Source organism: Dasypus novemcinctus, chromosome 6 (genome assembly GCF_030445035.2).
Source record: "Dasypus novemcinctus isolate mDasNov1 chromosome 6, mDasNov1.1.hap2, whole genome shotgun sequence".
Lineage (NCBI taxonomy): Eukaryota > Metazoa > Chordata > Mammalia > Cingulata > Dasypodidae > Dasypus > Dasypus novemcinctus.
In genome coordinates, this window is record NC_080678.1 from 107,688,667 (window position 1) to 107,711,479 (window position 22,813).

Consider the following 22,813-nt stretch of genomic DNA (forward strand, 5'->3'; position numbering starts at 1 on the left):
TGAAAAGACCTCAGCAGGGAGACACTGCAATCTCCCAGGCTGTTAGCAAAGGTGTGAGGAGTCGGTAGTGGAGTCCACGTGGAGAAGCGAAGCAGGAGAGAGTACCTGATGACCTAACGCCAAGCAGGTGGACTTACCAGGTGTGAGTTATGGGGGGAAACGCTACACCCCAGGCTCCCCCTACCAATACTCTCCTGTGCCGAGTATAACCTGCCAGACTTTTCCCAAATGTTCTTTTGAGAGAGATGAAAGTGGGAAAGTAGAGGTGGTCTTATTTTAGAAACTTGCTCCTGCCTTTATTTGCACAGAGACCAAGCACATGGAAACAACCAGGCTCCATCTAAATGCTCCATGCCCTCCTGCCAAGGGCGGTGGCGAGCTCCCAAAGGCTGGCAAGGGAAGAGCTGTCTCCTCTCACCGAGGTGGGCTGAGCCAGGAGGAATTCCCCAGGAGGTGCTAGAGCCCATCACCCATCCTGCCCCAAGCCCACCGCCAGCATCCGGGGCCTTGCCAGGGCTGGGTGAGGCCAGAGTGAGCCTCGGCATCACGTGGAGGGCTCCGAGAGCAGCCCCGGCCAGGCCCCACCCTGAGTTTCCAACCCAGCAGGTGTGGGGTGAAGCTGAAGAGCTGGTTTTCTCACGAGCGCCTGCATGGTCCAGGGGCCACACTCTGTGAGCCACCGGCTTGGGCACAGTGGGAAGAGAGGCACATCTGTGCAACGGGCCTTCTGGGGAAGGAGACCCAAGAGGACACAGCCGTCTTCTTCCTAGGGACCGTCTGTGCTGGGGAAGGTAGTCTATGTCCCTGCTAAGACAGTCGCCACTAGCCACAGGTGGATACTGAACACTGGAAATGTGGCTGGGAGAAGTGATTTCATTTTAATCAATTTAAATTTGAATAGCCACGTCTTTCAGCTCTGAACAGGATGCTGGAGCTGCTGCCACAGACACCCTGCCATCAGCGTGATGCTCCCACGAAGAAGAGAGCACAGCCAAGAGAGCCATGTGCCACAGCGGGCCAACCTCGGGGCTGCACCTCTCTCGTTTAGGGCGTGTGTGTGTCCCTGTTGCAGCCACGGGCTTCCTGGCCAATACAGCCGAGAGCGCCTTTAAGGCAGCCTGTGGAAAGATGTTGCTGCACACCCAGAGGACAAGGGCAATGGAAAAGAGAAGGGCGAGGAAACCAAAACGTGGCTCCCTGGGAACCTAGGAGTGTTTGTTCTGGCTGGAAGGGGTGACGAGTGCTTTCTGCGTTAAAGGCCTGGGCACAGGCGGGGAAGCTGCCCCTGCTCCAGAGGGTCCGTCAGAGGGTTGCACCCTGCCTGCCTGTGGCCGGTGGCATCGCTGACCCCTCCACCCCAGGCGTGGAGCCGGCATCACACGGGATAACACCGGCCAGCGGACTGCCCACACGAGGCCTCTCCCAGGGCACGCAAAGGGCCAGCCACACAGAAAACATCTTCCCACCCATGCCTCAAATTCCCCCGTTAATAATAATTGCTACGGGTTAAGCAATTCCTCTGTCTGGAAGCCTTTTTTAAATTTCAAAGGCTCCTAGGAAAGGTAATACTTTAAACCTTAAATGTCGAGGGGAATGAATTTGTCAGATCATTGTTACTCATTCCCAAGGGAGAAATGAGGCACCATAAATTCACAGGTTTTTTTGTTTATTATTATTATTATTGAAAAAATGAAAATGCTCTAATGATGATTGAAGTGATGAGTGCACAACTATGTGATTATACTAAATACTGCTGATGGTACACTTTGGATAAACTGTATGCTTTATTAATATATATCAATAAAATTGATTAGGTTAAAAAAAAAAAAACCACAGGGAGCCGAGCAGAGGTGAGGCAAGAGGGGTGCATTGAGGGTTTACCCAGTTCAATTTTCTAGAAGCCCCCACCTTACCCTCTGTTGACCCTGATGCCCCACCCCCATGCCCTTCCTCAAGGGGCAGTCCCATGTTCAAAATGCCAACAACCCCACATTCACTCGATGAGTCTAAAGACGTCCAAAGCAGGCAGAGCAACAAAAACGAGCATGCCACGGCCGAGAACAGGCCCCTGGCTGCTCAACAGGATGAGAGCACCCTGTTTGTCCTCTCTTCCCCTCACCACAATGGCCCCACTTACTGTAATCACTAATTAACCATCTCCCCCATGCACCCCAAGATCTATGTGTGCAATGAGGGACCAGTCCTTCCCATTCCCCACCAAACTCCAGAGCCTACTCTGGCTCACGGGAGGTCTTCAGTAAATAGGGGTCAGATTCACCTATGAAAGCTCTGCCTATGGCTAATTCTGGAATCTCAGGCATGAGGCTTCCCTGCCCTGGATGTCAACTTCCACCTCTGTCGATATAGGGAGGAAAGAAATAATTGGACCAGATGACCTCTGCAAGCCCTTCTGGCTCCACAACTCCAGCACTCACCACTGAGGCAGCACCCAGCAGACTGGAGCCACAGAACCCACACTGGAGGTGCTAGAGGATGTCACCCAGGGACCCGATTGCAGAGGTGGTGAAAGACGAGAAAAGAGACACTGCCTTTCTGCCGGTGTGTCGGTAGTGATGCGAGAGCACGGCCGACCTCACCTTAGGGGTCTCTGAAACCCAGGATCAGAAAGACACATCCAGTTCAGCACGGATGGCTGTCCCTGGCCCCAAGGTCACATGCTGTCCAGGAGGCTGTTACTGCTTACAGTGGAGTCTCAAAAGGCAAACAGTCTCACGGATAGTGGTTGCCGAGGGGAACAGGCTCCCTGAGAGCATCGACATCCTGATGGGGTGGGGGGGAGGTAATGGCAACACATGTACCTCCCCCTGCACCCCCCTCCTTTCTAATACCTGAACCAGAGTCCTGCCCTTCTCCATGATATGGCAGGGACAGATGCAGGACATTATATATCCTGCCATAACCACTGGGAGGACTGGGAGTGTGTGAACTGCAATGTAAACTGAAGTCCATGCGGTGTAGCAGGGCTCCAAAATGTAATCACCAAGTGCAGAGAAGGTGCCGTGCTAATGGGAGAGGTTCTGATGTGGGAGTAGTGGCGGGGGGGGGTGGGTAATATGGGAACCTCTTACATTTTTTAATTTAACATTTTGTGTGATCTATGTATCTTTAAAAAAGAAAAGATTTAAAAAATAAAGAGGACTAAGTGCTGATGGGAGGAAGAGAATGGAAATGATGGGAGAGGATAGCCCTGAGGGATGTGACAAGTGAGGGCCAGAATCCAGCCCAGGAGCCGGGGGCTCTAGCCCACACCCAGACCCCACCCACCTGGCCACCTCCCGGCGGGGTACTCACCCACACTGCTGAGGGAGCTGCTGCTCTCAGAGTCTGAAGGCATGATGGACAGGACGCTGTAGGTGGAGCCTGGGGGCAGAAGGAAGACAGATGGTTACCAACCCCGGAGTTGCTGCTCACCTCACCCAGACAGCTGCCAGACCAACTGGGCCTCAGTCAACACCGGGCCATAATGACTAACGCCGGGACTAGAACTCAGGAACCAAGAGCCAGGCAGGGGGAAGTGGGTGTGGCTCAAGAGGCTGGGTGCCCGCCTACCACATGGGAAGTCCCGGGTTCAGTTCCCAGTGCCTCCTAAAGAAGACACAGAGCAGACAACAAGTGCAAACGATGGGGTTGGGGGGAGGGGAGAAATACATAAGTAAAATAAATCTTAAAAGAAAATAAAAATAAAGAGCTGGGCAGAGAAAGGGCAGTCCACCTAGCCCTCCACTGCACCTCTCTGCAACATTCTGGCTCAGGGGAGCAGCTCAAGGGGCAGAGTGGCAACTGGGAGTCACTGCACTGGCTTCCTGCTGGGACATCTGGGGAAAGGCTTAGCCAGGGTACAACAGGCCCCAGGGATTTCCTATGGATTGTTATCAACGTGATTCTGGCAGAGGCAGCAGGGCATCAATTAAGCATCAACCGAACTATTTGTTCTGCTATGTCCTAGCTGTCCTTAATAATTTAGTCAGTGTCTTCTTCCTGATTAAACATTACTCATAAACTTATGAGCAATTGCACCATCACCAAAGCCAGGGAGTAACACAGGCTTTCCTTTTTCCTTTTTTTAAGTCTTGGTTGACAATGTTAACTCCTGATCTTTGGACACAATTAATTTGAATTCAGATATTTTCAAAGCCAGGATGTTGTCCTCCTGGCATCTGGGGGAAAAACAAACCTTGGATCTGGAATCCCCATTTCTGAACCCACAACTCAAGTCTACCTAAAGAAGCTAAGTCAGGCCCAGCAAGTCACTTCAGTTTTCTGGGACTCTAATTATTAATGATTTTAGAAACAAATGGTGTGCTTTGCTTATCAAGACTACAAATGAGGGAAGCAGATTTCGCTCAACTGATAGAGCGTCCGCCTACCATATGGGAGGTCCAGGGTTCAAACCCAGGGCCTCTTGACCTGTGTGGTGAGCTGGACCGTGCACAGTGCTGATGTGCACAAGGAGTGCCATGCCATAGGGGAGCCCCACACACAAGGAGTGCGCCCTTCAAGGAAAGTCACCCCACATGAGAAAAGCGCAGCCTGCCCAGAACTGGTGCCACGCACACAGAGAGCTGATGCAACAAGATGACACAACAAAAAGAGACACAGAAGAACACACAGTGAATGGACACAGAGAGCAGATTGGGGGGGAGGGGGAGAGAAATAAATAAAAATAAATCTTAAAAAAAAAAGACTGCCAGTGACAGAATATTAAGAGGGAGGGAAAATCAACTCCAATTCTTAACTGGGAGTTGGGGGTGGAGCACAACATGCAGAGATTATGGATCAAATAAAATAGGCTGATGAGAGGAATGCAGTGTTTTATACTTGGAATCAAAAGAACTATGCAGTGAAGAGTTGTGCACCATGGCACTGGGAGGGCAAGCCAGAGGTGGCTTTTTGCAGTGGAGTCTTTGAACAAGCCTTAGGGCCTTGGTAACAAAAAGCTGCCAAGAAGGAGTAAGTTCTTGGGCTCAGGAACAGAAACGTGGAGGCCAGATTTAAGGGATTCTCTTCCACCTCCACTCTGGACTAGCCACCCTACACCTGGACATTCTCAGAAGGGGAGGAAGATGCTGAGGAGATGGGGCAGAAATAGCCAGGGGGACTCAAAGACTTGTACAGGGGGCAGGAGACCCCAAGGGGGGGATGGAAAGACCATGCATGTAAGCCGAGTGGGAGGGGGCATCTGAACATAAAGGTGTGCAGGTGAGTGGGCACGTGTGCCCATCAGAAAAAGAGATGAAAGGGGAGGGAAAAAGAGAAAGCAAGGGAAAAGAAGGATTTGGCAATGTGGAGAACAAGGACAGTGGCCAGGAATGACGGGCAGCCTCTTTAGCACACTTTCTGGGTTGAAGCTCTGAAGAACCTGAGGGTGTTTAGACTGGATGGAAGGGAACAGGGAGGTGTTCTAATCCAAACAGGACTGTCCGAAGTGATTAAATGCGTCCTATATGGCCTTCGGCAACAGAACTGGGAACAGAGGTTGATGCTGGAGGAAGCTGCAGCTCTCCACAAGCTAGGACACGCACCCACACACTTGCTGCTCCAGGGGCCTCCAGTTTCTTGGGGTGAAATCCCCTCGGGCGCCCGTGTTCGCAGCAGGCCCGGCGCTCACTGGGCTTGTGGTTATCACCAGGATGTGTCCAGCTCCAAAGGGAGATGGACCCAGAAAACCCTGATCCATCCCGAACTTCTACGATCTCACTGAAAACTGAATGAGGGGAGCCGACGTGGCTCGAGCAGCCGAGCACCTGCTTCCACATGGGCGGTCCCGGGTTCGCTTCCAGTGTCTCCTAAAAACAGCAAGCAAACAAAGAACCAACTCAGGGGATGGGATGTGGCTCGGTGGCTGAGCACTCTCTTCCCACAGACGAGGTCCTGGGTTCAGTCCCTAGCCCCAGGACCTCAAAAAACAAAACAAAACCATATTCAAGGCTCAGCCTCCCATATTTAAAGTCAACCCACCCGCTACAGCTTTCCTGCCCATTCACACCTCCACATTTTGGTCTCAGCAAAACAATGCGCAACATGATTTTTTCCAAAGTCTCTCTCTTCCCATTCCATAAATATTAATTGTTGCTTACAGATCTGTGAAACCAAGTCAAATTTCACGTTAGGCAAATCCACTGGTATCTTTCAAGATCAAGAACCCAACACAAGGTCTATCTCCTAAACTCAATCGCCATTTTTAAATTTTTATTTCTTAAGCGGTACTGGGGATTGAACCTTGGAACTCCTGCATGGGAAGCAGGCACTCAACCACTGAGCCACATCTGCTCCCCAGTTTTTTCTTTTAATGGGAGTAAGGGGGGAGGCTAGCTGGGTGGCTTTTTTTTTTTTTTTGGTAAAACGCCTCCTAAGAAAAGCCGGCACAGATGGGCGCAAACATTCTGCTCGGAGGCCTCTGCTACGCCCAATCCTCCTTGCGACGCTGCGGCCTGCTCTCCACTCATTTTCAAGGTTGGCATCAACGGCGCCCCACCTTCCACTCAGGTGCCCCCCTGTTCACCCCCCCATGGTGCATTTCCACTGTTAATTAATGTGGCAGGCGCCACCTCCCTTGGTGGGGGGAGTCCCCCGGCCAACCCCGACACGTTCTGTCCCTCTGCCCGGTCCCCCAGTCCTGACCCGGGGCAGGGTGACATCTTTCTCTGCATCTCTGGGCATCACCTCCCCCCCCCCCAAGTCAGCTGCCAGGGCTCCTAGGAGCCAGGGACGGGGGGCAGGAGCGATTGTAATTGGAAAGAGCCCAGATTTTACAATGTTCCCAGCGCCTCGGACATCATGGGGGAGGGGGAGCCTGAAGACGCTGTTGTCTTGGTCACGCCTTGTCTCTGCCCCTATTGTTGTCTTAAAAGCCTGTGTGGTCAGGGCTGTCAGGAACAGGCAAAGATAGACCCTCCTGGAGTCACACCGCGTCCTTCCAGGCTGGTGTCCCGGAAATTTCACAATCAAATCCGGAGGCCGATGCGAGTCCCGTCCACCCCCACACTTCCCTGCCCAGTGGCCCTCAGGGTCTGCCACTGCCCAGTCCAAGCTCCACCCCAACCCACCCTGTAACCTGAGGCAGCTCCAGACGTGGGCCACAGGGAAAACGGGACATGATGAGCACTCCCCAGTGCACGGAGAGGCCCGGGCTACCCAGGGAGCAGAAGCAGCCCCCTCCCGTCCCCCATGCCCCCCACAGAGCCCGGACGGGTTCAGGAGGCTCAGAGGCTCCTGCAGCGCCCCAAGCCCAAGCCTGTGCAGAAGTCCCCAGGGGACCCAGAGAAATCAGTCGGATGAGAGCGATCTGGAAGCATTTCCAGAAAAGGAAAGGCTGAGGCCACGCTTCAGTGGGTCAGAGTGATAGATCTGCAGGTGTGCCATCAGAGGAATTATCCCAGGACCTCGTCAAAGGACAGTTTCCCACTCCAATGGGGGTGGGGCCTGAGGGTCTGCACTTCTAACAGGCTCCCAGGAGATGTGGTCTGGACAGGGGCCCTCGCACTTGGGGGAGACGGGCAGATGGGGTGCCAGTGCGAATGGTGGCAGAGCCCTGGGGGGAGCCCGGCTGGGTCCGGGGACCCCTGGGACGACAGGCCTGGCCCCTGGGCAGCGTCTGCATCCTTCCCAAGGTCTGCATCCTTCCCAAGGCCGGGCCTGGCCTCTGTGAATTCTTTTTACTCTGTGACTCAGGCCCTCGGGTCACAGGGACCACTTCAAAAGCACTTCCAGTAAAATCATCGGAGCGAAAAAAGAGAATGCCCCAGCCCTAGGGCCCGAGCCTGCAGGGCCCAAGAGAGTTGGGGGCACCCTCTATGCAGCCCTTCATTCACCTGGAGCTTGCAAAGGTGGGGGGGGACGGACGACACACCACGACGACCACGACACACTCTTCTTCCACCCGGCAATGAAGCCCTTCACCCGGGACTCGTCCGCCTCAGCCTTGAACACCAGGCGGAGCTCTCCCCGTTCTGCCTTCCCCAGCCTTCCAAGGACAGGCTCACTGGCCGCGGGACCCCGCCCAGTCCGTCCCCCTCCCCAGCACCTCGGGACAGGGGAAGCAGTGCTCCCGGGGGCTCTGGGGTCCCTGAAGGCAGAGCAGGGGGTGCTGCCCGCGCACTACCAGGCCCCCCCTGTGCCCACCTCCAGGTGACACCCTGAGGGACCCACCACCCCACACTCATGGGTGTCAGTCAGGATCCCGACACACGCCCTGAGCCCTGCGAGGCACCGGGCTAGGTTTCAGTAGAAGACAAGCCCGGGGCCAAGAGCCTTGGGGGCTACTCGCCTGCTGTGAGACTCTGTGGAAATACCTGCCCCTCTCTGGGTCTGTAAACCGAGGCAGCACACTGCCGTGATGAGAACATGGATGCCAGAGCCAGCCTGCCTGAGGTCACCTCTCTACTCTGCCACTTACCAGCTGTGTGCCCTTAGGTAAGTGACTTAGCCTCTCTGTGCCCTCCGTTTGCTTATCTGTAAAATGGGATCATAGCAGGACTTATCTCATGGAGATGTTGTGAGGTCATCTGAGTTAATAAATAAAAAGTGCCTGACACAGCACCTGGCATGGACAGCAGTCCCAGGGTATGCTCCTGTTTTTATCTTCAAAGGAGACCACTAAGTGCCAGGACTGAGCTGAGCACGTCACATGCACTGTCTCATTTAATTCCCCTAACAATCCTGTGGTTATCATTATCATCATTTTACAAAGGGGGAAACTAAGGGTTAGAAAAACGGAGCCACTTGCTTAATAAGGGTCATGGTACAGCTAATAAGGGGACAACAAGGAAACAAAGCCAGGCAATCTGGCCCCAGTGCCTGTGCTCTTAGCCCCTGTATACAGTACTTCTGCCTGGCTCTAGAAATGCAAATGCAGTCAGGGAGGACTTCCTGGAGGAAGGGGTCTGGAGTGAGTTGTCCCTGGGGGCTGGTGGACTTGGATAAGTACAAGAGAATCCAGATCAGCTTGAAGCCAGACAAGCAGCAGAACCTACACCCTGTGCAAGTGAGAAGCCTCCAGGCCCAGGGCTGCCCAGAATAGATGCTCCAGGGGCGGGGGTCCTTGTTGCCTCCCCACCCTCCTCCCCCCTCTAAGGCATTCTGAGCTGAGCAAGAAACGAGACTGAAAAGGGGAGGGGGGTCAGCCCTCACTGGAGAATCACTCAACTCCGAGCTGCAGAGATAAGGCAGTGGGAGGGGGAGCTGTCTGCTCATCACCCAGTGCAGAGCCCCCTTTCTGCTTCTGAGGTCCCCGAGGTGCTGGGAGGGTGCCTTCAGCTGCTAAGAAGCCTCCCTGCAGGCCTGTGCCCAGGGCCCTGCAGCTCCCCTGGGGGCCTCAGACTCCCGCACTGTAACAGCTCAGTCTAAGGCTGCGGGCCTCGAGACCCAGACTTGAAGGCTGCCAGCCCCCAGCATTCAGGAGAGGTGACCGAGGGACAGGGGACCGAGGGACGGGGGCCGAGGCCCAGCGAGCGGCTGCACTGCACATGCACGTGCCCACCTTGCGGGGAGGGGGGACGCTGTTCTCCTGACATGCCCCGAAGAAGTGGGTGACAGAGGACCACGGCTACCTCTGGGTCAGACACAGATTCACCTGCGGTCACCCCTCGGGCTGAAGTGTGGTTTGCTGGCCTGGCGAGGGGAGCGGCCGCGGTAGGCCTAATTCCACTGGCCCATAATAGGGTGGTTGGTCGGGCCCACCGCCACCTCTGAAGGAAGCTTGGCATGGGCACAGAGTGCCCTCGGGTCTCCCCTTCTCGGCAGCCATGCTTCCGTGGCCTCCCCTCCTCCCGGATGGTGCCACACGATGCCTGTGGGGTGGCACCCTTCTTCTTCTTTCTCCCTGCGCAGGCGCAGGGTGGAAAATTCCAGTCTGCCCTTTTCCCTTCCCCTGACAGCAGCAACAGCCAGGCGTGGGCGGGAAACTCAAGTCTGCCCTCCACCCAAGCAACAGCAGCCACCAATCCCTAAACCCTGCCCCTTCCCCCAGCAACAGCGACAGCCAATCCCTAACCACCACCCCTCCCCCATCCAGTACCGCCCACTGACCTTTCGACGGCAACCAATCAGAACAGGGCGTGGCTCCGACCAATCAGCCTTCCCCAGCCCCTATAAAACTGTTGCCTCTCCCTCAGTAAAGTGGACTTGCGTGTTTACCTTGTCTCCGCGGTAGTTCTTCTGCCGTGCGCCCTCCAGTCCTGAGAGCCCCCGACAAGGGCCTGGCCTCCCTTGTCCCCAGTTCGTCGCTTGCTTCTCCTCTGGGCGACCCCTTCATTGCCTGCTTCTCGGGGCGACCCCTTCGTCGCCGGCTTCGCTGGGTGACCCCGTCAGCCGAACCGCGCAACCCCTGTGAGACCGATCCCTCGTCTGCTGCCAGACCGACCCCTCGTCCCAAGCAGGACCGACCCTCATCCAGAGCTGGACCGACCCCTCGTCCGCAGCCAGACCCCACCTCTACCGACCGAGCAAGCTGTCGCATTCACCCAAATGGGCACCCTTCAAAGTATCAGGTTCATAAGTTAAAGACCTAAAATTGGTTTTCCCCAGCTGAGATGCAGCTGCAGTGTCCTTGACAAAGTTTTAAAACAAGAATAATCAGGGAGAAGACATGGTTCAACCGATTGGGCACCTCCCTCCCAAAAGGGAGGTCCTGGGTTCATTTCCTGGTGCCTCCTACAAAGAACATGAGCACACAACGAACAGACACAGAGAGCAGACACAGAAAGCAGACACAGAGAGCAGACAGTGACGTACAAACCACTGGGGGTAGGGGACAGGTAGAGAAATAAATAAATAAAATAAATCTTTAAAGAAAAAATAATCAAACTGCTAACGTACCAGAGTAACGATGCTCATTTCCCCCTTTTCGAGTCATTGTAAGGACAGGAGTCTGTCTTTCAAGGGTGAATGGGAGTATCCATTTCCCAGGTAACTGGGAGCGTGCACGGAAAATCTGTAGGGGGCAGCACAACCAGGAAGCACGCCTGCTGGGCTCAAGTTCACAGTTTAAACCCTTCTCCCAGAACCCTGGGGACCACCTATAAAGTAACAGGCTGAACGAGCAGATTCTAAGAAACTCTCAGCTGTCAGTTTTGCCCCCTTACCTGCTCAGAAGGCAAAGATAAGAAAACAGAGGGAAAGCAAAGCATACACAGCATAAGTAATCATTCGACACTATTAAAATAAAGGCCTTCTCTCACTAACCTTTGTTTCTTTTTTTCCCTGGCATATGAAGAAGGAAAGATGGAAGTCTTGAATTTTGGAAGAAAAAAAATAGCAGTCAGGAAGCTTGCTTTCCCTCGTCAGCTAAGCAAAGGTTCCTGGAGGTTTTTGGAAAGGCCTATGTCTGATGAAAGTCACCTTCCTTTGTTCCTCTCCTTTTTAGAGCCTCGGGATGGAGGCAGGAGAGGGAGAAGGGAACTGGCAGGGGGGAGATGGGGAGGTTGCCAAGACCTTCAATTGGCCCCAGGGCCTGAGGTGAGAACACCTCTCCATCCTGCCTCTCCATCACCGAACACAAGTCCTGCTTCCTGCTGTCATCTGGCCAGCCAGTGAGACAGTGTGCCACCCAGGAGGCCCAGCAGGAGGGCCCTCAGCAGGGTCTGGGGAGCTGGGCTGCAGCACACACCCCGGAGGGTGGAGGATGGACTGGGACCAGCTCCAGGAGCCCCCACCACCATGCAAGGATCATCAGGGCACACGGTCACGATCAACGGACGCGGCCCAGCCTGACCTGCACCCCAGAGGTGGGCGCAGAGGTGCCGGCAGCAGCGTCTGCAGCAGCAGCAGCAAGCTCCCCTCTGCCCTGCCTGCTCCACACAGCGAGTGTCCCCGGCACGAGGACACAACCGAGAGGGCGCAGGGAGCCTGAGCAGCCACTGCCTCTGTCCTGGAATAAACCTCTGAGAGCACGAGAGGACACGACGGGCAGGAAGCAGCTCCTGGAAAGGCGCAGCACCAGCTCCCTCCAGCTCCAGCGCCCCAGCAGTGCTCCATGTCCCCTTCTCAGCAAGACACAGAAGAGGCAGCTGCCTCCCTCGCACACTGCACCACCCTGCGTCCCCCACAGAGTGCACCAACCACCTCGGGCACAGGCACAGGCTCCGGGGCCAGACGGCCCAGCTCAAACTTGCCACCTTCCAGCTGTGCGACTGGGGTAAGGTGCTTCAGCATTCTGGCCGTTTCCTCATCTGTACAAAAGGAAGGAGAGCGGTGGGCTCTGGGGACTCAGTTATGCCTCAACAAGGAGAGACAGGCAGAGCCTTAGATTGGGCACGAGGCAAGAGGGCCATAAAGCCTGCCTCTCCCCGGTAACCTGGCTCTCCTGGCCACCTAGGTATGGCAGGGCACGGCCTCGCCTCTGCAGTGTAGACTGTGGGCTGCTACTAGCTAGTCTTGGCAGATGACCACCAGCCTTCCCTGGAAGATGGGGCAGCTTTATGGCTCAAGCTGCTTGCACCCCTGAGGTGCCTCCTATTACCCCACCCCCAGGACCTGATGGCTCTCCTACAAATGGGTGTCCCCCCCACTACACACCAGCCTCTCGACATCTGAATGCAGCCCTGTGCCTCTGCTTTCTTCTCCTTTAGGGAAAGGGGGCCCCTGCACCCCTGCCACCATTCTGCCGGCCATTACCAATTCCCAGCCATCCCCCTTCTCCCCTCTTGAGCTCCCAATTCCACCATTCCATCAGAACAAACACGGGTGCCCGCCATGAGCTTGGCATCGTACCAGGCCCTGCATCTGCTTTCTCACCCAGTCCTCACAGCCATGTGCACGTGGCCTCAGGCAAGGAGCCGGAGGCACCAGAAGAAGTGCCCGTGCTCTGGACAGGACACTGCCCCCAGGACTCAGATGCCCCCGAGTATGCACCAAATGCTCACTGAACACCGTTCCAGGTACTCGGGATGCAGCAAAGAACAAGATGGACAAAGTCTCCGCCCTCATGGAGCTCACATTGGTGGGAGGCGGGTGGTCAGCAAAGTAAACCAATCAACAAATATAGACTGTATCAGGTGATAAGTGCTATGGAGAAAAATGCAACAGGGTGCCTGCTGTAGGGAGGAGAGGTGGCTGTTTTGTCCAAGGGTCAGGGAAGCTGCTCTAAGAAAGTCACATTTAAGCAGAGACCTTAGGAAAATGCAGAGTGGGAAGCAGATGTGGCTAAAGTGATTGGGTTCCGTCTATGAAACAGAAGGTCCAGGGTTCGAGTCCCAGGTCCTCCCGGTGAAGGTGAGCTGGCCTGAGTGGAGTTCTGGCCCATGTGGAGGGCTGGTGCAGCAAGATGACACAACAAAAAGAGACACAGAGAAGAGACAGTAAGAGACGCACAGACCAGGGAGCTGAGGTGGTACAAGAGACAGAGCACCTCTCTCTCACTGCAGAAGGTCCCTGGATCGGTTCCCAGTGCCATCTAAAGAGAAGACAAGCAGACACAGAAGAACACACAGCGAATGGACACAGAAAGCAAACGCAAGCACAAAACAATGAAAGGGGGGCGGGGTATAGAAATAAATAAATAAATCTTAAGGGGAAAAAAGAAAATGCAGAATGCTGGAGGAATGTCCTTTCAGGCAGAGGGAAAGCAAGTGCAAAGTCTGGGGCAAGACTGTGCTTGATGAGTTCCAGAAACAGCAAGGAGGCCGGTAGATCTGGGTGGAGTGCAGAAGTGAGAGGGGCAGCAGAAGCTGGCTCCTGCAGGGCCTGTCCACCCCAGGGAGGATATTGGGTTTTATCCCAAATGAGATGGGAAACCTTGGGAAGGTCCTGAGTGGAAGACAGACACAGTCTGCCTTACATTACCTTAAGATCACCAGACACTGTGCTGAACACCGTCCACAGGTAGGGCATGTGGAAACCAGTTAGGGAGCAACTGCAGCATCCAGGAGAGCGACACTGGTGCTCAGACCAGGCTGGCAGGAGTGAGCTGGAGCAAAGTGGCTGGTGGGCAGGGATATTCTGGATGGGGAATAAATGGGGAAACCTGTCAGAGAACAGGCAGGAGGGGCAAAAACAAGGAGCTAGCGTGTGGCCAGGCTGCGTCTGAGATGTCTACAGACTCACGAGCAGAGACACGAGGGAGGCCCTGGGATGGACCAGTCTGAAGTTCAGGGGTGAGGTGAGCATCAGAGAAATAAGCTGGGAATTATGTCAGAATACGCTTAGTATATGAAAGTGATTAAAATGGGGAATTTAGGTTGTGTGTATGTTAACAGAGCAAATAAATAAATAAATAAAAGAACTGTATAGCACAAAGAGTGAACCGTAATGTAAACCATGGACTATAATTAACAGTAGCATTGTAATAATATTGTTTTACCAGTTGTAACAAAGGCACCACACTCATGCAAAATATTAATGAGAGGGACAGGCATGATTATATGGAAACTTGGAACTTTGTGCATGATTCTTCTGTAAACCTATAACTGCTTTAATTGAAAAAAAAAAAAAGAAAGAAAAAGGCAACAAGAGTTGATGGGATCACCTAAGGGAGGAATGAGGATAAGGAGGATAGAGGAGAGGTCCAAGGACCAAAGCCTCAACATTTGAGGGTGGGGGATAAGAGGAACCAACAAAGATGACAGAGGAGGAGTGGACAGTGGGGTAGGAGGAAAGTCACAAGTCCAAGTAAAGACACTGAACACAACAGCATGTACTCTTGATGCTTAGAGTGACCTGCTATGTCCAGGCTGCTTAATAGTGAAGGTGAGAAAGATAATCCACTCACTCCTGACCCAAACTGTACCTGCACTCCACCTATCTCCTGAATTTTCATAGCAAGGAGACTGGTGGAGGTGAATCAGAGAGCTCTTTAGACAGCCTACTAGGTACACTGGGCATCTTACATGTTATGGCTCAAGGCTTGAAGTTACACTCCCAACTCCTAGTAGCTGCTAACACTGAGTACTTGCTGCAGAAAAGGCACTATTTATATGGATAATTTCAGTGAATCCTACCAGACACATACTATTATCAGCTCATCTTCTAGATGGTGAAATGTAGGCTCAGGGGAAATAAACAACTTGCCCCAAGGCCACAAAGCTAGTAAGTGAGTCCAGATTCAAACATGACCCATCCACTGACCCTATCCTAACTCACCAGTCCCCTGCCCCAGTGGACAGCACAGGACGAGAGCAGCCATCCCCCTGCTTCGTGAAGACACTCAGGAGAAGCACCTGAGAGCTATCAACTGTTGGATCACTGACAAGGGGGTGCTGCTAGGAAGTGGCCTGGGGGCCATCTTTCAACTCTGCAGCCAAGGTTATCCTTTCCAACAGTGGGAAGGAAGGAAGAAGCAGGAGAAATGGGTTTCTGACTCCCTGCTGCACATCCTCAGCTGCAAGCCTTCTCTGGTCCTGGCTTTGGTCCCCACTGCTTGACTCTGTCACTCATCCCACCATCAACTTCTCCAGGGCCACCCAGGAAAGACCAGTCCAATCTCTGAAACAAGCTAGAGAAATATCTCTGGGTTAGAAGGCAGCAGGCAATGGAATGGACCAATGGGGTTTTGAGAACCTGTTCATGACTCCAGTGCCTGGACTAGAAGGCAAAAGAAGTGCAAGAGGCCTCTGTGGAAGACGGTTTGGTGGTACCTCAAGAAGGTGAATATAGAGCTGCCATATGATCCAGCAATCTTGTTACTAGGAAGATATTCAGAAGAACTGAAAGCAAGGGCAAACTGACATTGTACACCAATGTTCAGAGCAGCATTATTCACAATTGTTTAAATATGGAAACAAACTGAGTGTCCATCAACCAGTGAATGAATAAACAAAATGTGGTATATACATACAATGGAATACTATTCAGCTGTAGGAAGAAACAAAGTTGGGATGCATATGGCAACATGCATGAACCTAGAGGATGTTAAGTTGAGTGAAATAAGCCAGACACAAAAGGACCAATATTGCATGGTCTCACTAACATGAACTAAATACAAGGAGTAAACTCATAGAGGTGAACTCTAGAGTATGGGTTATAGGAAACAGAAGATGGGTTTAGAATGGGAGCTGATGCTTAATGTATGCAGCATTATTAAAATGAACAGAATTGATGGCAACACTTTACAGTGAGTTTAACTACCACGGCTGATTTATAAATGTGATTGGGGCTGAAAGGGGTACTACGTGGAAGTAAATGCCAGTTGAATAGAAACCAGACAGTAATCCAGGGCATGTATAACAGTGATTTCAGTGGTAGATGAAGATTGTGTTTGACAGCATAAATATAAAAATGCTCTTCTTTTACATAGTGCTAAGAATATGGTGATATGCTGGAAAATTACAACTAATGTAATTTGTGGACAATAGTTAACAATAATATTATAATATTTTGCAGCAACAGCATGAAGATATTTCAATACTAAGGGACACAATAGGGGGAGATAAGAGGCTATGAGATTTTTCCTTTTGGAGTAATGAAAATGTTCTAGAATTGACTGAAGTGATGACAGCACAGTTCTGATGAAAACGAGAGCCACTGAGTGTGCACTTTGAATGGACTGTATAGGTATGGGACTGTATCACACAGTGAATTCTGTGGTAGATGACAGACCTTGATTAACAGGACAAATATGAGAACATTTTCCCCTGAACGATTAACAAATATAATATTAATACAGGGTGTTGATGATTGATTAGGATGGAGGGAAAAATATACCAAGTGTAAGATATGGGCTATATTAGCAGTAATATTTTGACGATGCTCTTTCACAGTCTATAACGAATGTTTCACAGCAATGCAAAGTGCTGGGGGTGAGGAGATGCAAAGGAGCCTTGTATGAGGACATGCATGTTTGTTTTGTCAATTCACAAATGCTACTGTGCATTTATGGTTTATGTGTGTTCATATATGAATGATATACTTAAATACATTTTTATTTAAAAAACTGCAAAAGGTGGCTCTCCCCACTGTCTCCTTAATGCCACACCACCCCTCCAAGTGGTCATTTTCCATTCATCTCAGTTCAGGGGAAGCCAGGGAGCAGCTGGAGGGAATGGAGGCCCTGGGAACGGCTCAAGTCCCAAGGCCTGAGCTGGAAGGTGGGGGCAGGACATGACACGCCAGGTGCAGTCAAAGGTCAGGGTTTATTGAAGGAGGTGCCAAAAGGTCACTGATGGGTGATTTCAGTCAACAAAGGTGGAGGAGGGGGAGATACAAAGGAAAGGTCATGTCTTCATCAGCAACCCTTCTTATCCCAATACCGGCAACGCCAGCGATGGGCTGCTCGGTTCCTTGCCACCTTCCTCGTAGACTTTGTGGGGCACCTTGAAAAGTCCTCCAAGCCTGGGCCCCCAGGAGCAGCAAGGCATGGAGAATCCCTCCCCTACCACAGTATTCCTGCTGAATTTGAACTTTCCAGGACCCCTGTGCCAGGTGGGGGAGGCACAAAGTAACTGTACAGTGGTGACGGGACAGGCCAGGGGACAGATGCACCTGGGCTCTCCCTGGCTTAGCCACCTACCAATCCAGGGACCACAGACATGAGCGTCAGTTTCCTCATCTCTCCACGGAGGGTAAACAGTCTTTATCTGCATTTCAGGGGGGTTGTGCCCAGGACATGTGATAACAGATGCCACAGTGCTTTGTGACTGGAAAGGAACTCCGGACAAATGAATGTTACAGCTAACATGTGCAGGTGTCCCGAGTATCACCCTCTCCCAGAGGGCACTGTGTGCCTTTTCCAGTCCCCTTTGCTCCTCTACTTTCACCATTAGCCAATTTGCTTCCAGAAGCTACTCCTCATTTCCTCTCCTCATATTTAAAACACACACAAACAAGAAGGAAAATAAATACAAAACCAAGAGTTTTACATCCTCTCTCTCTGTTACCTACTGGTCATTCCAAATCCTTGAGTCCTGAGGGTTCCTCAAGCCCCACCTAGTTTTGCACAATCCTACAGTGAATTTGCTTCCTACAGGCCAGTGTCCAGCTCCTCAGTCTTGGAATTCAAGAATGCCAGAGGCTTTTGAGCACAGGACGGAGCCAGCAGGGGTGACCTCCAGCAGCCAGGAGCAGAAAAGACTGCTCTCTGCTTCCACAAGGAACAGGGGAGCAGTTGGGATGTTCTGGCAAGAGCTCCCCTGAATCCCTGGTCTCAGGGGAGTTGAGGAGGGAAGGCACAAGAGATTGTGCAGAGGTGGGGAAGTGGGGTCACAGAGACACTGGGTGGGGAGTACAGGAGGGCGCTGGGGTTTCTGGTTGGGGTGTCCACTTCATAGGGGCAGGGCACCCAAAAGGGAAGAGCTACCTAGGCAAGAGGAGAGAGCGTGAGACACACCAGGTGGCAGGCGCTGAAGAACGCCTCCACGAGGGCGGTCAGCTGACACAGGAACTGGAGGCTGGGCTGGGGAGGGCGTCCCCAGCCAGCACAGCCTATTTGGGGGTCATCCCAGGGAGCCTGCAGGGTGAGTGGCAAGCCCAGAGCCACGGCCTGACCACGTGAAGTCCTTGGATAAAGAGAGTGGAGGGGAGAAGTGGGAGGGGAGGGGAGGAATGGAGGAGGGGGAGGGAGGGAAGGGCCTGCTCCAGGACTTAGGAAACAGTCGTGAGAGAAGTGTGGTTCTAGGCATACACAGGGCAGAACCTGGGAAATATCACCTATGAGGACAGGAGAAGCAAGAAGGCTTTCTGGAAAAGACACAAAGGAGACACAAATTGGACACTCAGGGAGGCAGGAGCGGTGTTCCACAAGGGGGAAGGAGGCACTGGCCTGCCATGGGGAATGTGGAGGGTGGATGTGAAAGGAAAGGAAACCAAGTCTTTGATTTGGTTGTTTGGGGGCCAGGCAGCAGCAGTAAATACAGAGCAGGAGGCCACACTGAGGCCCTGCGGGGAAGGGGCCCCCGGTGGATGGATTCATTCCTGAGGTCTACTCTGGGCCAGAAGAGGAAGCTCGTGGGCCCACCGCGGGGGGTTCGAAGAGCAGGTGTGCCTCCCAGAGCTCCACTTCACGGGGCTTACTTCTTAGCAGGCTTACTAATACCAATTGCTGACGTGAATTAAACTCCAAAACCCAATCTGTTTCTCTAACATTCTTGAAGTGACTGGGATTGGAAGAGCCTCCAGGGAAAACTGAAAGGACCATTCTCCTCCTCCATCTAGGCTTTCTTTAAGGCCCCTGGGTCTTTCTGGGAGGCCTAAGGCAGATGGCTTTCCAACCCAAGAGGAGCCTTAGGATACTAGAGAGGGTCCGCTCCCGAAACCACGGGCATCTGTCACATTTTCCAAAAAGGACAGCTGCACACATGCACATGCAGAAACCCACTTCCATATCAAATGTTCTGCTGGTTACACCAAAAGCAGGGCTGAGGAGTTCCTAGAGTGGACTCTGGCCTGCAGACCCACGGCACCAGCCCACTCAATGAGGCAGTGTTCATGCGGGTAACCTGCCGGCCGGGTCCTCCCCGCACCAAAGAAAGATGAACCACCACGAGTGTTCTCCTCAGTCAAATCCAGGAACAAAGCTCTCTGTCATGTTCCGGTTTCACAGCTACATTTCCATGAGTCCAAGCACTCACATTTACCTTCAACTGCAATTTTATATTCACTCCAAAGCTCAGAAAACAGACCCACGATCACTCTTGTCTGAGCTGCAGAGAGGAGCCCCTCCCCAAGGCAAAATCTGGGCACGCACTGCAGTCTCTCAATTGCCACAAGTCAACCACAGGAAATGGGGGAGGAGATCAGAGAAGCATTTCACATGTACAAAAGGATGTGGGTTATCCTTCACACTGGCCTCCCTCAAGAGAAAAAGTTGATTTGAATAAAAAGAGAAAATATTTCACTATTTTGTGCATAGGGCAAAAACCAAAATTTCTTATCCCCCCAAAACCAAAGAGTACACCAAATGACAGCAAAATGCACCAACCCCAAAGATGTGAGCTTCCTTTTTCCCCACCCCCCCCACTATACCGAGTGCAGATGCCCTGCCTGGCTCACTGCTGGATCACTGTGCTTGCTCTCTCTAGCTACTGCACCAGCTCAGTAAGGAGTGCGGAGGAAGTTTGGATCCAGGCTTTCTTTTTTTTTTTTTTAAAGATTTATTTTTTATTCATTTCTCCCTGCCACTCCCATCCCCAGTTGTCTGCTCTCTGTGTCCATTCACTGTGTGCTCTTCTGTGACTGCTTTTATCCTTATCAGCAGCACCTGGAATCTGGCTCTTTTTGTTGCGTCATCTTGTTGTGTCAGCTCTCTGTGTGGGCGGCGCCATTCCTGGGCAGGCTGCACTTTCTTTCACACTGGGTGGCTCCCCCTATGGGGTGCACTCCCTGCGCATGGGGCTCCCCTATGTGGGGGACACCCCTGCATGGCAGGGCACTCCTTGCTTGCATCAGCACTGCACCCTGCGTGGCAGGGCACTCCTTGCTTGCATTAGCACTGCACATGGGCCAGCTCCACATGGGTCAAGGAGGCCCAGGGTTTGAACCTCAGACCTCCCATGTGGTAGGCAGGTGACCCATCCACTGGGCCAAGTCTGCCTCCCCAGGCTTTCTTTTAAACTTCAGCCTCCTAAGAGCTTAAGGAGGTCCATATCCCTGACATTTCACAGACGTCCAGAGGAGGACAACTTAAGCTAGGTCACACAGCAAAGGTGGTGACAGCTCCAAGAACTCCTAGGCCACAAGCCAACCTACAACTCTGCTGGAAGGGGCTGAAGGCAGAAGATGCCAGCACCTGCAGTTAAAGCAGCCATGCAGCGTGGCCCAAAGCAGCCCGCGGGCATCCTCGCTAAGCTTTCTCTGCCTGCTGTGGGACTCGAGGGGGAGGGACAGTCGGTCAGTTTGGCTTCTGGCCATCAGCCCCCAAACCTGGCCCCTCATCAGAATCATCCAACTGCTTTTTGAAACGCCAAGTCCGGGGCCCTTTCCTACATCCAAGAATCAGCGCATCCAGGAGTGCAGCCCGAGAATCCGCTTGCAAAGGTGCTCTCCAGGCGATGCTGATGGGCCACCCAGTTTGGGAGTCCCCGTCCTGGCTGCACATGCCTCACAGCTACCCCTGACCTCAGAGCCTCCTAAAACCCTACACTGCCCCTGGGTCCCCCAAGACCACCCTCAGAGGCCACCCACGCCACAACTCGGGCCCTGTATCTGATGAAAACCAATCCAGACTTTGCCCACAGTGAGAGCAGGAGACTCTAGCCATGAAAATCATTAACTTACTTAAAACTCCCAGCATTCCGGCACAGGAAATATTGAGAGTACCCTTTTTACAGACACAAACCTGAAGTTCAGAGACCTTCAGGTAGACTTGAAACAAGATGTATCCACCTCCAGAGCCCAGCACCCTTAAATGCCACTAAGGCCTAATGCCTCCTCCCCGCCATCCTCAATGGCACCTCCTGCCCACAGCACGTAGACTGCTCTGCCTTCCCCATTCTGGAACTCCTGGCAAATAACTGAAGGAATCCCATGCTTTCTACCATGTATATTTCTGGAATACTTTTCTGTCTTCTCTTTTTTAAATGAACATTCCATTGCTCTGGCAATAAAATTTTAAGAAAAAGTTAACAAGATTATGGGATTCTATAGAATCTCCTACCCATAGGCAAGTAAATGATTAAAAGGGATATCTTTTAAAAGAATCTTCAGAAGAAAACGGAGGGGAAAAAAAATACAGGCAGCCCTTGCCAGTGTACCATCAGCAAAGATGAGATAAGGAGCTCATGGGGCAGAAGTAAGACTGACACAGCCAGTGAGCCCAGCCAAGCCATCTCCAGAAAATAAATATTTTTACAAGGACATTTCAGAAAAACAAAAAGGAGACCTGAGGGGCAGACAGCAGGCTCCAAAGTGCTTGCAACAGCAGCAGCAGTGGAGGCGGCCACCCACAGCCGGCCGGCCACTTTCATCTGAAAAATCCGGATCTGGTGGTAGACAGACCACTGGCGTCCAGCCCGACAGAGCCCCAACTTTCCTACTTCCCACAGCCTGCCGGCAGCCTGCTTCCTCACTTAAATGTGTGGCTTTGTGCAAACATGCAAGTTTTCCTCTGGGGCAAACATTCTGAGTCTATGAACTGTTCTTGTATTATTTTCCAAGCTTCTCGGTCTTCAGTGACAGCATCAAAGAGGAGAGAGGAGGGTGAGGTGGGCACCGGAGAGCAAAGCAAACACGAAGCGCAGGGAGATCCAAATGGGTTTCAGGCAGGAAAACGCAGTAGGAGTCTGCCAGCTCGGCCGCTCCCGGGCGAGGGTCAGCAGCGCCCTCCTCTCCCAGCGCCCCGCCGGCCCATCCCATCTGTAGTAGACAGACTTCCCTCCACGGGACTGAGAGGTCTGGGAGAGGGAAATGGTGGGAAAGCAAGTGCAAAAAGAAATAAAAGTTGTTTCAAGGTGAGAGGAAGGGCAATAAGACACTGATGACCAGAAGTCCGATAGGCAATCTACAGGAATAGGGTTAGAGATGATGGCGGCTAAAAACAGTATTACTATTTCATCAGGCAGAGCTTTTGGACCGTTTTTGGTAATGCCATTGATTCTTCTGAACCACTTTTAAGGGTCAGCCACTTTTTCATTCTAAGGTCATCCATTTAAGCCTCTTAAAATGGTCTCAAAAGACAGACAGGTACGCGCCCAAATCTGCCTTAACACATTCACCGCACATCGAGCAAATGGAAATCCGAGGCAAGGGCCTCTGAGAGACTGTCCCAACACATATTCCTCTCTAGCTTTATGCATTAAACCTAATTAAACCACGACGACAAACAGTTATGGAGCTCCTTTGAGGTGGATGGAGTGTGCAACACATCACGTGTTTTGGGAGTGGGTTTGGGGCTGCTAGGGGTGGGGGCAGTTAAGGAGTGATCCCTCAA

At 52.5% G+C, this 22,813-nt stretch overlaps 1 protein-coding gene across 1 annotated transcript in view; it reads right to left on the bottom strand.

The window, feature by feature from the left end:
- Positions 1-22,813, bottom strand: part of LOC101422746 (disks large homolog 5-like) — a 205,174-nt gene that overhangs the window by 78,528 nt on the left and 103,833 nt on the right. Inside the window, 2 exon segments of the mRNA XM_071215912.1 lie at positions 3,313-3,381; positions 5,544-5,807. Of these exon segments, the coding sequence (XP_071072013.1) occupies positions 3,313-3,355 (43 nt within the window). The 5' untranslated portion in view covers positions 3,356-3,381; positions 5,544-5,807.